At 46.9% G+C, this 13,982-nt stretch overlaps 2 protein-coding genes across 4 annotated transcripts in view; one reads left to right on the top strand and one right to left on the bottom strand.

The window, feature by feature from the left end:
* Positions 1-6,972, top strand: part of gabbr1a (gamma-aminobutyric acid (GABA) B receptor, 1a) — an 81,471-nt gene extending 74,499 nt beyond the window's left edge. For 2 of the 3 annotated variants that reach the window (XM_076043275.1, XM_076043277.1), the window contains 3 exons: positions 3,341-3,469; positions 4,377-4,520; positions 6,650-6,972. In XM_076043275.1, the coding sequence (XP_075899390.1) occupies positions 3,341-3,469; positions 4,377-4,520; positions 6,650-6,928 (552 nt within the window). In that variant the 3' untranslated portion in view covers positions 6,929-6,972. The remainder of the gene's footprint in view (positions 1-3,340; positions 3,470-4,376; positions 4,521-6,649) is intronic. The other variant, XM_076043276.1, reaches the window with a different exon arrangement.
* Positions 6,973-10,299: 3,327 nt separating this feature from the next.
* Positions 10,300-12,080, bottom strand: LOC142899627 (tumor necrosis factor-like). The gene is made up of 4 exons (XM_076043311.1): positions 11,762-12,080; positions 11,585-11,651; positions 11,408-11,467; positions 10,300-11,195 (listed from the first exon to the last, which is right to left on the bottom strand). Exons 1-4 carry the CDS (start codon positions 12,071-12,073, stop codon positions 10,738-10,740), a joined length of 897 nt encoding a protein of 298 aa, XP_075899426.1. The 5' UTR covers positions 12,074-12,080; the 3' UTR covers positions 10,300-10,737.
* Between the last annotated feature and the right edge of the window lie 1,902 nt (positions 12,081-13,982).

A 13,982-nucleotide genomic window follows, 5' to 3' on the forward strand; every position in this document is an offset into this window, starting at 1 on the left:
CCTCCTCTGCAAGGCTTCTTTTAAGCTCGCTGAATCCCATCCAAAATCGAAGGCAGTATGATTTTTCTTTTCTTTTTTGTTACGTCGTAATAGCCTGAATTTGGCCGGTGAGCATCAGCGGGCTTTAATCACTGCCAGCGCCTCCCTGATCGCTTCACCTGGTGTTTAACATTTTCTGGAATATACAGCAGGAGTCGTTTTTTTCAGCTTATATGAGGGAAGATAAGGCGATTGACCGGCGTGTCAGGGCAATTTCAACCTTTAAAAGCTGCACTCTCAGCGGGATACTCTATGCACTTCATAAAAGTTAATAGAGTTCACCGCCAACTTGATGCTCCCTTAATCCCTTTGTGGTGTTTTTTTGTTTTTTTTGTTTTTTTTTTAAAGAAAGAGATTGGCAGCCGAACATGACACATCTCCACATCACACTGACACGCCTCCAGCAGCGGCGTCTAATGATCCTCAATAATAAAGAGAGCAGAGCGGAAAATTACTGACAACTTTTCTTTTTTTTTGTGTTGTCTCTCAAAACAACCTCTGGGATCAGCTGCACATTACAAATTGATGATCCTCTGTAAAAATGCACCGTCTGTGTAGTGATTGGCGGGCGCGTTATAGAACACAGAAAACAGGCCGCTGCATGAAATATTCAAGCGTTCCGACGGGTACATCTCCATTTTATTTTTTTTTATATATTTTTTTTTTTTTCATTCTCCAAAACAAAAATCCCAGGGCACATTTTTATGTCCAAGTCATTATAATAGCAACGCTGCTGTTGCGCATGAATCATCCGGTTTGATGCATCTGGTGCCTGCAACAAAACCAGCAGCCGCCACTCGGGTTTTTCACAATAAACCAAAAAACAAAAAGCAACTCGTCTTTCAGGGTACTGCTCCGGAAAGTAATGGATCATTATCGGGTTCGTTGCCCAAGTATCTTCTCTCACATACAAGCAATTTGTCTCTGTGTTTGTTGCATAACGACAAACGATTGCATTATTATTACGACTGCAGCTGCAGCTGCGTCTCACATTCATCATTTGTGTGTGCGAGGATTTATTTAATGTCACAGTTTTTTTCAAGCCAAAAGAAAAGCAGCACAGTTCAGCCGTGTTTTCACGACAAATGCCTGTAAATTGCTGCCAAAAAAAAAAAAGCTGCACTTTTCAGCAGGCCAGCTGTTTCCACCTGATGGACGAGCCAGCAAATATCCTGGACTGCTGCATTTTCACTTGTGCTTGATTTATCCATTAGTTTTGGGCAGTACTTGTCAAAACTGGACAAGCAACAGTAATCACACAAGACTACGCAAAACAGCATGCGGGTGGCACTGCCGATTTTACCAAGTGGCCATCTGTGATATTGCAGGAATAAAAATGTGTTTTTCCCTTAGAATATAATACAAAACTAAACGCCTCTAAAACGGTTAACAGGATGCCTCCAAACCTGAGACACGGTTCATGATAAATTTATCTATTGTATATTTTTAAGCCATGGGCTTTTCTAACAACTTTTCTCCCCATTAAATACTTTATTGCGAGCGTGACTTACGGTTACCTAAGTGCTGTTCCGATGCATCAAGTGAGTCACAGACGCATGGTGGGAAGTGACACTAGTTAAGCATCACCACTTCTACACTTATAGGTCCACTGTGTAATATTTGGCTTGATTTATGAGTTTTGTATTGGTAAAAGCTTAATATACTGCCCATACATACATTAATAAAAGTGTATAATCGGAGTACAATCAAACTATATTGATTTTCCTGCCCTTAGAACAGTTCTCATATATATGTATAAGAATATGCATAGAGCAAGTCTTGCTCCCAGTTAGCTGCCAGCTTGGAAGCTGGTGTGGACAATCCAGCCCGCCTGACAGCGCATTACATGCATAGGGTGACCGCTCGTGTCCTGAACCAATGAGGAAGAAGGTGGACGACCCAGTGGCAAGCTCAGGAGGGGGGGGGGGGGAGAGAGAGAGAGAGAGAGAGAGCGCGAGAGAGAGACGCTGCAATGTAATATTTAACCACTTGATGTTGCTGTTTCTTCTTCGTGGGGCCCCCATCTTTCATTGGTCAGCTCGTTCTGATGATAAATAAGAACTCAATCAGGAGCCACCAGGAGTCTTTCCAGGTTCTTTTTCCCTCTCTGGCGTCCATGCCTGGAATGCAGGAGGGTCCATAGGAGGCGCTGCTTTGTTCCCGAAACGTGCGCACTCAGGCAGCGGTGAATGACGGCGCCGTCAGTCGCTGGCATCCATCCATCCATCCATCCAGCGGCTGTTTGTGGCGCTGCTGCGGCGGCGGCGGCGGCGCCGCAATCAAACGCTTTTAGCAGCAGCGCCGCCGCCGCCATTCTGTCGACTACCGCCACTTTGGGTAAACGCTCGGTGGCATTTTCCTCACGCCGTCGACGGCCAGCCAACTTTGAAACGTCTCTGGGAGAAAGTCGTCGTTCCTGTCGCGCCGCACAATTTTGTTTATTTCTTTTTCAATTTTTTTATTTATTTATTTATTTATTTTTGCTTTGCTTTGGTGATCAAACCTCCCCCTCTTCTTTCTCCTCCTTCCTACCCGCGGGCTCTCTAACGACTGTTTTTTGTTGTTGTTGTTTTTTTTTAGTCTTATGCCACGCAGAAAAAACACAAAGAGGAAGCACCTTAATGAGCATCCGCACACTTAGCAGCTCGGCGCCGCTTTGTGGATGCATAATTAGTAAATGGATTGATCTGGGCGCCTGCGTGGAGGAGAGGATTTATCATTTATCACCGTTCATGGTTATTTATGAGAGCATTAAATGCGGCTCATGCTCGCGCGCGTGCTCGTTTCGGCGCACACTCAAGCCCTAATGTGCGTGCGCCGCCGCCCATAATGTTGTTATTTTGGTGTAGCGATATACACATAATACACGTTATGATCCCGTCAATAGTTAATAGTGTCTGCGGAGGGACCCTCCTCCTCCTCCTCCTCCTCCTCCTCCTCCTCCTCCTCCTCTCCCTCCTTCCTCCTGGCGGAGCCGCCAGCGCCTGCCCGGCCCTGATGAGATGACAATGCGGTGATTGTCAGCGCTGCTGCTGCCACTTCACTCATGACTTTTTAATGCTGTTTTCACATGGGAGCCCTCGCCGGAATGATAAACAGATGCCTAATGCTTTTATGGATGTGATTTTCCAGCCTGCTCACGCTCCCTCTCTATCTCCCTCTCTCTCTGCTTTATTCTTCTCCTCCTCTTCCTCCCCCTCCTCCACCCGTCCGTTCCTCCTTATTCTCTCTCTCTCTCTCTCTCTCTCTCTCCCTCTCTCCCTCTCTCTCTCTCTTCTTGTCTGTCTTTGACTCCTTGCAGGTGCTGTGCCTGATCACGGCTCCGGTTACTATGATCCTGACTTCACAGCAGGACGCCTCCTTCGCCTTCGCTTCTCTCGCCATCGTCTTCTCTGCCTACATCACGCTGGTGGTGCTTTTCGTACCCAAGGTGCTCCGACTCATTACTGACGTCCTCAGGGGGAATGAAAAAAGAACAAAAAAGAAGAAGAAAAAAAACCTACTGCCGCACTTAAACCAAAGGTCAAACGTGCCTGCGTCAGAGTCTTTAGTGATGCAGCCTGCAGCTCCATAAAACAACAAGCTCCTGCAAAAACTGACGGAGCTGCATTTTCAAAATAATAGCGTGCAGTCGGTGCAGAGATGTCAGCCGATGGCTGGAATCTTTTTTTTCTTAAAAAAAAAAAAATATGGCTTCTTACCCCAGAGTGATATCCAAGCCTGTAGTTGGTGGCTGCTAACAGTTGGTGTTAGGATTTATTTATTTATTTATTTTTAAAAAAAAAGAAGGGGAAGAAATTACTGTCACAAACATTGTATGGCATCACACATGCTTGGCAGCATCTAAGACCATAAGTAGAGCCGCATTTGCGACGCAGAGAGTTGCACCTATATGAATCTGGATCTCAGCAGCCCTAAACTGGCAGGGGAGACATGCATTTTTAAAAACTGCCATTGACTGGCTGTTTCTTCGAGCGCAGTCCTGGAAAATACTGAGCAGCGCACGCTTGAAAGATCCTTCCCCTGGGACCGAGTCCGGCTGGTGGTTCTCAGCTTTCAGCCAAGTGTGAGAGATATTGACCTGAAAGGGCTTCAGACGCTGGAGAACCGAGTCTCTTCATCAGGAGCTCCTGCAGAGATGAATAATGCATCTCTGGAGGAGCGTTATTCATTTGGTCGACCTGCTCTCTTTCACGCCTGATCATTTTTATTTTTTTCGGGGGAGGGAAAAGGATTTTATTTATTTATTCTTTTGTAGCTTTATTGATCCTCCCCTCCTCCCTCTGTCCCCCCCCTACCCCTCCCCACCCCCCTTGGTCCTCGATCTCGCTGTGCAGATGCGGCGCCTCATCACCCGCGGCGAGTGGCAGTCGGAGCAGCAGGACACGCTGAAGACCGGCTCGTCCACCAACAACAACGACGAGGAGAAGTCCCGTCAGCTGGAGCGAGAGAACAGGGAGCTGCAGAAGATCATCCAGGAGGTGACGAGTCTTTCACACGCACGCGCCCGCCGTGTCGGGCTGCCGCTTCACGTTCACAGACTCCATGCACCGTTGTATTAAATGTGAAGGGCAGCGTTCTGTTGACTCGTTTGTTTTCATAGCGTTAAATGCAGCCCGGTTTCCATGGCGACTTTAACTGTGACAGATGTGGAGGCACCCCGTCCTAAATATTAGTGTCACTGTTAAAAATGACACCCGGGCCATAAAGATTTTATGGGGCAGAAAGCGCGACCAGGGAGCCGCGGCGCCGGTGTATCAGTCACTTTCCGACCCTGGACGATCGCAAAATGCAATTAACGCTTGAGGGAGGAACAGTAAACTTTGTTTTTATTTAAGTATGAATGATGAGACCAATATCTCATGAAGGGACGATGCCGCTGCAGCGCACTCTGCTGGACAAACTGTGCAATCACACTGGCATCTACTTAAAAAAAACAAAACAAAACAAAAACAGATCAATCCATTAAAAAAAAGTGATAATAATAATTTTGTTTTAAAACCAAGCCAGTAAAATGACCAGACTCCTTAGTATTTTCGCAAAAGAAATAAAGACTGTTGCCACACTAACTTCTAACTTGAAGGAGGAGAAACAGAGAACATTGTTATCGCAGTGCCATGAAACTGAAGTGGCTGCAGGACGGCGTTACTCAGCAGGTGGTCATTAAACACTGAGAATATCCAGAATTTCCTCATGTGAAACTAATAGCGTGCTATTTTTAGTCTCGATAAATGCTTCCGTATGTGCGATCCTCGTCTTTGTCTCTCCGTTTCTTGTTTTTATTACCTGTTGCGGCACGTCCAGAAGGCCGTGAGTCAGTTTTGCTTGCAAAAGCAGCGTGACATCAGAGGGGGGAGGGGCTAGAGAAACAGCATGTAAACAGGATTTTAAATCATCTCTGATCAAGAGTGGTTAACCACTGTTAGTAGACATTTCGAGGGTTTATCGTTGGCTCTTCACTCACAGTCACTGTTATTGACCAAGATCTACAGATAAAGACATGAACTGAGCTGAACTCCACAATCATAAAGACGAAGGACTAGATAGAGGTAGAACTACATTTTAAAAACCTTAGCTTTTATTTTGACTGTAACAACTATATGCGGTTTAATTTGCCACAGCTCAGTACTAGAAAAGTACCGTGTATACGGTGATTACCACATATATTACCACATATATTACCACAATATTTTCAGGACTGACTAATCTACAGACTAATTTGTTTTTTTGGTTGTTTTTTTTCCCCCTCAAGTATTGCTATTAACTCTGCTAGGGAGCTGGGGTGCTGCCTTTCTAAACCCAAATACCCACGCATGAAATCTGAGTCACCAGCCCTCAGTGTATGACTGGCCTGAAGTTCCACGTTCAGGTTTTAGCTGTGACCAAACAGGAAGCTGCTGCCCGCCTGTAAGCGGCGGCCTCGGCTGCAGTGTGACCAGCTCATTAAAAGAAGAGCGACGCACGTCACCAGAGGTTTTTTCTCTCCCACTGATTGGCTTTTGGCAAGACGTCGTGGTCCAGATCGCGGTCGTTGAGCGCCGTCCCCCGCTTCCCATCTGGCTCCAGTCAATGCTAAGACATCCGACTCGTCTGCTTTAAAACTTCACAGAGGTTTCATCCAGTCAACTTTCAAGTGTCTGCGGGAAAAAAAAGTTTTCTATGGGCTCTTCATTGGACGGACGCCTCATAAAAACCCATTTGTGTGCGAAAACGTCCATCTGTTGCATCGTGATGAATTTAGTCATTTAAAAAACCAACTGTCTCTCCTCTTTGCAAGTTTCAAATTTCCCTTGAATATCTAAAGTGACGCACACAGATCAAAAAGGTTGCGGGTTCGATTCCGGGGCCTATGGTCTTTTTGTGTGGAGTCTGCATGTTTTCTCTGTGGTTTCTGTTCGAGTCTGCGAACGCTGGGTTTCCTCTCTGTGGCCCTGCAATAAAGCGGCGACTTGTCCAAGGTTTAACCCCGCGCTCTCCACATGACATCTGAGACCGGTTCCAGCAGGCGGGCTGGTGGTGGAACACGAGATGGCAGTCAGACCCACCGTCACTCTAAACACACCCTCCAGCCTTGCCTCCAGTTCTCACACTCGCCGTTTCTCCCCTGCAGAAAGAAGAGAGGGTGTCCGCTCTCCGCAACCAGCTGGCCGAGCGCCAGGCCCTGCGCAACCGCCGCCGGCCCTCCGTGGGCCAGAACCAGAACCACAACGCCCCGCCGCCCCAGCCTGACCCCAAGTCGCTGCTGCCGCCGCCCGGCTACCCAAACCCGGCCACGGACAATCACTCGCTGCCGCCGTCCTTCTCCAACTCGTCCAGCCTCTACCCAGCCGACAGCAAGATGAGCCGCAACCACTGCCACAACAGCCAGATCCCGCTGCTGTACAAGTAGGCGGGCCAGGCGCTGGCGAGGAGGGGCAGGAGGGAGGCTGGGTGGGTGGGGTTTTTTTGGGGGGGCGTGGGGGGGTGGGCGGAGGGCGGGGAGGGGTCTTCAATCGCACAAATGCACGCGGTGGACACGCACGTCACCACAGAGACACTGTGACCTTCACATACAATCGGCGATGAGCACAGTGGTGTCGTGACACTGTTGTCAAAGAGTAATAATACTGCTAATAGCAACAATAACCATGAAATCAATGATGACTGCGATGATGATAAACAGCGTGGAAGCACAAGCGAGCACACTGGAGTGATTCACAGCCGGCGTCGCACCACTCACAGCTTCCGTCTTCACCGCGTTCAAGCGCCATAAAAAACAAGCACACGGGGGGGGGGGGGCGGCGTCAGCACGAGAGGTCGTCCCCAAAGGTTGCTGGTCGCCAAGTCATCCCCCTCCTTCACCGGCCTGCTGACCTGGAGGCTCAGATACACGGGACAGAGGGGGGGGGGGGTAGGAGGTGTCTGTTTGCATCTTTTGCTCTCTGGTCTCCACTTCTGGACTTGACGAGCACCGCCGTCGTGATTTCTATCGTTCTGTCGTATCTGCTCTGTTTCTCGTCATGGAGTTTCTTGTCCGGATGATTCGTTTACTTTTTGAGAGAGTTGTGAATTCTAAAACAAAGGAAAAAAAGAAGAAAAGAACTGAGATTCTGCAGACGGGGAATGTACAGTCTTCTCCTCGGATGTTTTTTTTTTTGGTTTTGTTTTTTTCTTGTTTTTTTTTGCAGCCGAGCTGGACTGCGCGAGGCGGCGGCGGCGTCCGATCCTTGGTGGTTGTGCTTTATGAAATAGCCATAATTTAGAAGAAACCGAGGCATGTTTGGGTGTCTATTGTCGGGCCTGTACGTGTTCAAGAACATGACTTGTGTCTTTAGAAAAACAAACAAAAAAAAAAAAAACCTTTGATGTAAAGAAATTAGACGGACAGGACGAAACGCCTGCTCCCGTACCAGAGTTTATATTTTGATTGTTTGCAATTGGTAATGGTCGGTTTATTTAATTTATTTATTCATTCATTTATTTTCCAAAACTTGAATAGATTTGTGTTGAATCTGTTCCTTAGCAGTAGAGAAAAGAGAGCTGTCGGATTGAAGTGTCCGTGCACGTGATGAGCTCCTCAGCTGCAGCCCTGATGTGCTGAGGGGAGGAAGGTGACGCTCAGCCTGGAAAACACCAACTGTTTCTGCAGAGGCACTGTGGTGAGACGGCGGCTATTTCTGTGGAGCGGGGAAAACAAAACAAAACAAAAAAAAATAACAACAAAGGAAAACCTGCTTTTCGTCACATTTTATACATGCCAAAATGTTAGTCTTTAGTGTCTTATTGTTTTTACGTTTTCTTGGTTTTTCATGAATGGACACACCTCAAGTTTGAATTTTTTACGCAGTTTTTCTTTCTTATTATGCCTTTGCTGAAGTCCTAACGAGTCTAAGGGGCGACGGAAGTGAAACAATGAGACGTACTGTATTAAAACTGCAGTTAATCTGGATGTTCTATTTCATTCATGAGCTGGTTCCAGATTTATGAAGCGACAATACCCAAGCAGCAGTCAGATATCTCTAAAACATATATAAGCATATATTCTATATACATACATATGTATGTGTGTATATATATATATATGTATATGTACATATATATATATATATATATATATATATATATATATATATATATATATATATATGTATATATATATGTATATATGTATATATATATATATATTTATATATGTGTATATATATATATATATATATATATATACATATATACATATATACATATACATATATATATATATATACATATATATATATATATACATATGCCTGCACTTTAAACCCATCGAGCGCTAGTTCTACTCTATGTTGCAGCAGTTCTTACATTTATACCTCAGGTTGCCAGCCGAGAGGGACGGTGATGAATGAAATAGGCCATATTCATTAACTGCACAGATCCCGGATCAGTGTAACATATGAATGCAGAAATAATCAAGGAGTCATTCTGTTATCTTGCACATGTACGCCAGTAATACATGGTTTCTGGAGCAATTTGTATCCACTATATCTGCAATCATAAATGTTGATATATTTCAGAGTATGTGTATGCTAATATATGGTTACCGTAAAATAAAATATTTGTTTTTACGTCGGCGGGGGAAGGTGTTTTTTCCATTTCATTTGAATTTTTCTCTTTCTTTTTAATTTTTTTCATCATTTGTGGGCCTATTTATAACATCCGCTAGATGTCAGAAGTTATTTGTTGCTCCGCTGACTCACAATGACCTCCTGAGTGGTGAACTCTCTCACACTGAGTAATTTTGTCACTGAAACTTCCCGTTTCTTTTTTTTTTTTTCCTTTCCCCACTCTGAGTAGCTGGCAGGAGTGAAAGACCAAATAAAAACGCCGGAAGAGATCATTATTGACCCGGGGAGGGTAGGGGAAGCGGTTTCAGACCCGGTGACGAACTGGGAAGGCCCCCATGGGATCCTCGTTAGCGAGACAACGTGGGGATGAGAATCAAGTCAAGTGGACAAATGAGCCTTAATCGCATGCGACGTTTCTGAAAGCCAAAGACGATGAGGAGCTGCACGATCTCCCTGTTTGTCTTTTAAATGTAAACTTGCTCTCGTGCAAGCCGAACGCACATACACACCACACTGTTTACACACCCCCACACACACACACAGACATGCATCACATCCCCATGTCATGTTTCGTTCCAGCCGACTGAAGGGGAGGCGTGTTGTAATGGGCCGGGGAAGGAGCTGCGCTGTGTCGCAACACCACGTCGTAGGACGAGTGGCAGAAAAGGGTTAGTGTGTGTCTGTGTGTGGAGGGGGGTTGGTGGGTGGTGGGTGGGAAGGATGGGGTGTGGGTGTGGGGGGTGGGGGGGGGTGTCACTGGGGAAAACCCGAGCTGGGCTGAGGCTTCTGTGGGCCTCCATCTTACACAGCACTCAGCAAGAGACGGCGACTAGCAGGAAATTCCCCTCCTCGTCCCTGATCTCAGTGAAAAAGTATCCACTGGCGGTGGAAGCATTGTCACGGGCCAAGTGATAGATTGTGTGTGTGTGTGTGCGTGTGTGTGTTTGTGCCTGCAAGTTGGTATGTGTGTGAGCTACCATCCTGGCTGGCCGCAGTCGTTTGCCAACTCAGCTGCACAGAGCTGTGCGTGTGTGTGTGTGTGTGTGTGTGTGTGTGTGTGTGTGTGTGTGTGTGTGTGTGTGTGTGTGTGTGTGTGTGTGAGGCCATCGTACAGTCAAACGTCGCGTCGTCACAGTTTGTTTTTTTCTTTTTTTTTAATTAAATTAGAAAGCATATAAATAGAACATTCTGACACCAGGTCACAACAATATAAATATAAATTATAATAAATAATGCAAATAACAAGTACATAAAAGTTGACGCGGTACGTCAGTACAGCAGTTTGTGAAGGGTCCTCTTCAGCGAAGAGTTTTTAGTTGTTTGTTTTTCCTTTTTTGTAAAACAAAAAGAAAAAAAGGCTCTGATAACATTAAAACTGTTACAGTTTACATGGGTACTTAAACATCAGCCACGCTGAGGGAAACAGGATTAATCTCCATTGAGATCTGAACATGTCAACGTCACCGTGATGATGACCATAAATAACAGCGCTTTAAAAAAAAAAACAACATATGAAACTGTGCAGAACTTCTCTTCCTCTTTGTCCTTTCGCGAGTCCCTTTTTTCCCGCCCCTCTCTCCTCCCTCTCCCCTCTCCGTCTGCTCTCGCCCATCTAAAGTGCAAACACGCCGAAGAAGGTCTTGCCCTCCTCCTTCTCCACTTTGGACAGCGGGTGGGTCTCCGCCCACAGCGTGTCGCCTTCGATCAGCTTGAACACGGCGCCCAGGTAGATGGTGTTGTACGAGCCGTGGCCGGCCGCCTCGCCGCCCTCCGACCCCCCGGCGCTCTGACACGCCGACCTCACGCCGCCGATCAGCGGCACCTTGCCCCCCATGGAGTCGGCGTGGCGCCATATGCGGTGGCTGAGCGGCGTCGCCTCGGCGTCGCTGCCGTCGGCGCCGCAGGAGACGCTGTAGGACGCCTGGCTGTAGACGAAGTACAGGCCGCTCTCGGGGATCTTGATCCGGTTTTCGACCAGCTCGAAGCCGCCCTGGGAGAAGGCCTGGCCCTGGGTGCTCAGCCACTCCAGCTGACGGACCTCCGCATCCTCTTCGTGTGAGAACTGTCGGGCTACGGGGGGGGGAAGGAGAAAGAAAGTGTCATCATCACACACCTCCATCCATCCATCCATCCATCCCACAGTCAATGATTAGACTGAATATTCCAAAGCACAGCAGCTTAATGTGTGACTTGTTAAACGACTTGTGCAAACGCAAGTGGAGCCTCCGCTAAAAGCCGAGCTCCCGAGCCCCGGGTTGCCAGATCCAGATGTTGTGACTCACCTTCTAAATGGATTGCCGACTTTGCACTGCTGCCGATGCTGCTCAGCGTGTTGTTGTGACCTGCGGACGGGAAGACACAAATACCAGTTGGTCTCAAGCAAACTGCTGAAATAAAATAATTATAACCATAACAGCAAAAATAGTCATGCGGAAGATTGGCCGTGCACACGCACTCACCTGTGGGCTCTGAGGAGGCGGACGAGGGAATCCTGTTCACCAGCGCCTCCAACCGACCCTCCTGAGGCTGCGAGAGGAGGAGAAGAGGATCAGAGGTCAGGATCAGAATCCACAGGTGCAGGCGTCCACCGAGCAGACGATGCTGAGTGTTGGAAATGACTTTTCATTTCTCCTTACCGTCGCTTTTTCCTTTCCGTTCAGGTGCCACACAAACAGCACGGCGCCTCCGAAACACAGGACCAGTAAGAAAAGAGCCCCGATCATCGTCCACATCCTGCCCGAGGAGGACTTCTTCTCCACCAGGACCACCCTCCTGGGCAGCATGCCCATCTCCACGTCGCTCTGTGCCGCTGTGAACTCCACCATGGTCGCTGTGCAAATGTGTTCTCTCGTTTGTCTCTGGTTGACTTGATGCTGCGGCACTTCTGCTCTGCTCTCTTCCTCTTTCTGTGTTGCTGTTGTGTCAGACTGAACTGCTGCCAAGAGCATGTGTGGCCGTATTTATATCTGCCGCTACTGCTTCTGCACGAGGGGAAACTCCAGTGATGTCACCGCGTCAGTGGAGACAGTGCATGGAGGCAGCGGCAGCAGTGGGGAGGCCGCTGGAGAGAACCGAGTTGGCAGGGGAACAGAAAGGTTTTTTTTTCTTCTCTCTTTTCTCTTTCAGTGGAGAGCTGCGGGTTTTACACAGCCGTGGTTTCAGGATGGGAAAGTGCTCGGTCAAATCTCAGGGTTTTTTCTTTGTTTTTTTTTCAAATCTTGTTTTTTTTTTTTTTTGATCACACGCACACGCACACACACACACCCACACACACACACACACACACACACACACACACACACACAAGTATAGTGAGGCGCTCGCACATGGACATAAACACATACCGAGCTCATTACAGGTTTTCTGAGCCGGCCGCAGAATGTAAGCCGGCCCTGCGACTGCTGAGCTCCACACATAGCACACACAGAGCTCCGCGGCTGCCACCCAACACCCCCCCACCCCCCTCCCCACCGACCCCCGGCATTTTTCCAGGTCACGCCGGGCCAGATGTTTTCCCCTCGGCCACAAAAATGCGTGTTTCTGTAAACAGTCCACCTGCTGGTCGGCTGTTTTGGCTGCACTCGGCTGCAACACGCCCTTCTGTTTTGCATCTGTGCGCGCTGAACCTGCGGCAGGCGGCTGTGACCTCGCCGGCCCGTTGTCGGGGGGGGGGGGGGGGGCAGCGTACGGGCTTGTGGCAGCTGTTTATCAACAATTGCACCCAGAACTTCTCCCTTTTCCTACATGATCACCGCCGTGATTCATGTTGGCAATGTAGTCACTGTCACACACACCCCCTCACCCCACCCCCGCCCTGATAGGAACAAGAATAGATCAGCGTCGGAATGTAATATGTTGATGAATCGTAGGTTCACCAGAGGAGTCTGTGGGAGGGATGGGAGAGGCTGACCATGACGACCGAAACAAATAAATAGTTATAGTTATTGTTATTGTTATTGTTATTATTATTATTGTTATTGTTGTTGTTGTTGTTATTATTATTATTATTATTATTATTATTATTATTATTATTATTATTATTATTATTATTATCATTATTATTAATAGTAATAATAATAATGAGAATAATAATAAGAAGAATATTTGTTTATTTATTTATCAATAATAATAAACGGACCACCAAAACTGCTGGTATAAGCATTGTTCAGATTTGATTGCCTATAAATATCTACAACTCATGAATTAATTAGAATTTAAATTTCAAAAAATAACTAAAGGCAATGTGTGCAGTTTAAAAAAAAAACAAACACTGTCAATACACAACTCTTACTCTCTATCACTCTCATCTGAAAAGAAATTTCTGAGAGCGAGAAAACTGTTGAGTGAAAACTTGGCAACCCTCCTTTTTCCATTTCAGGCTTTGTGCTGCAACCCAGACCAAGCTACCCGACAAACTGGTTCCACTTCTCTCTCTCAGCCTCAGTCCCTTTTCCCTCTTTCGTTTTTCAAACTGTGTGTGTGTGTGTGTGTGTGTGTGTGTGTGTGTGTGTGTGTGTGTGTGTGTGCGCGCATGTAAGACTGAGAGTGTGTGTTTGGAATAAACCATTCAAAATGTGTGTGTGGGCTATTCTGTCCCCGTCTGAGATGTTGAGGCCTGTTGCGGTATCACGATGTCTGATATGATTCTCATTCAATTCCCATTGTTTTATTCATTCATATATATTCCTTTTTTGCCCCAGGGCTTGGTGTGCGTATCATGAATAATTGTCAGGCCACTTCCATTTTAAGTGTGTGTGTGTGTGTGTGTGTGTGTGTGTGTGTGTGCGCGCAGCACTGTGCCAGCACTGTGAAAATCAGTACACAACTTCCTCCCTCCTCTTTACAGTTTTATTCCGG

The sequence above is a fragment of the Nelusetta ayraudi genome, unplaced genomic scaffold (assembly GCF_046127955.1).
Source record: "Nelusetta ayraudi isolate G7.1 ecotype Tasmania unplaced genomic scaffold, CSIRO-AGI_Nayr_v1 ptg000074l, whole genome shotgun sequence".
NCBI classification, from domain to species: Eukaryota; Metazoa; Chordata; class Actinopteri; order Tetraodontiformes; family Monacanthidae; genus Nelusetta; species Nelusetta ayraudi.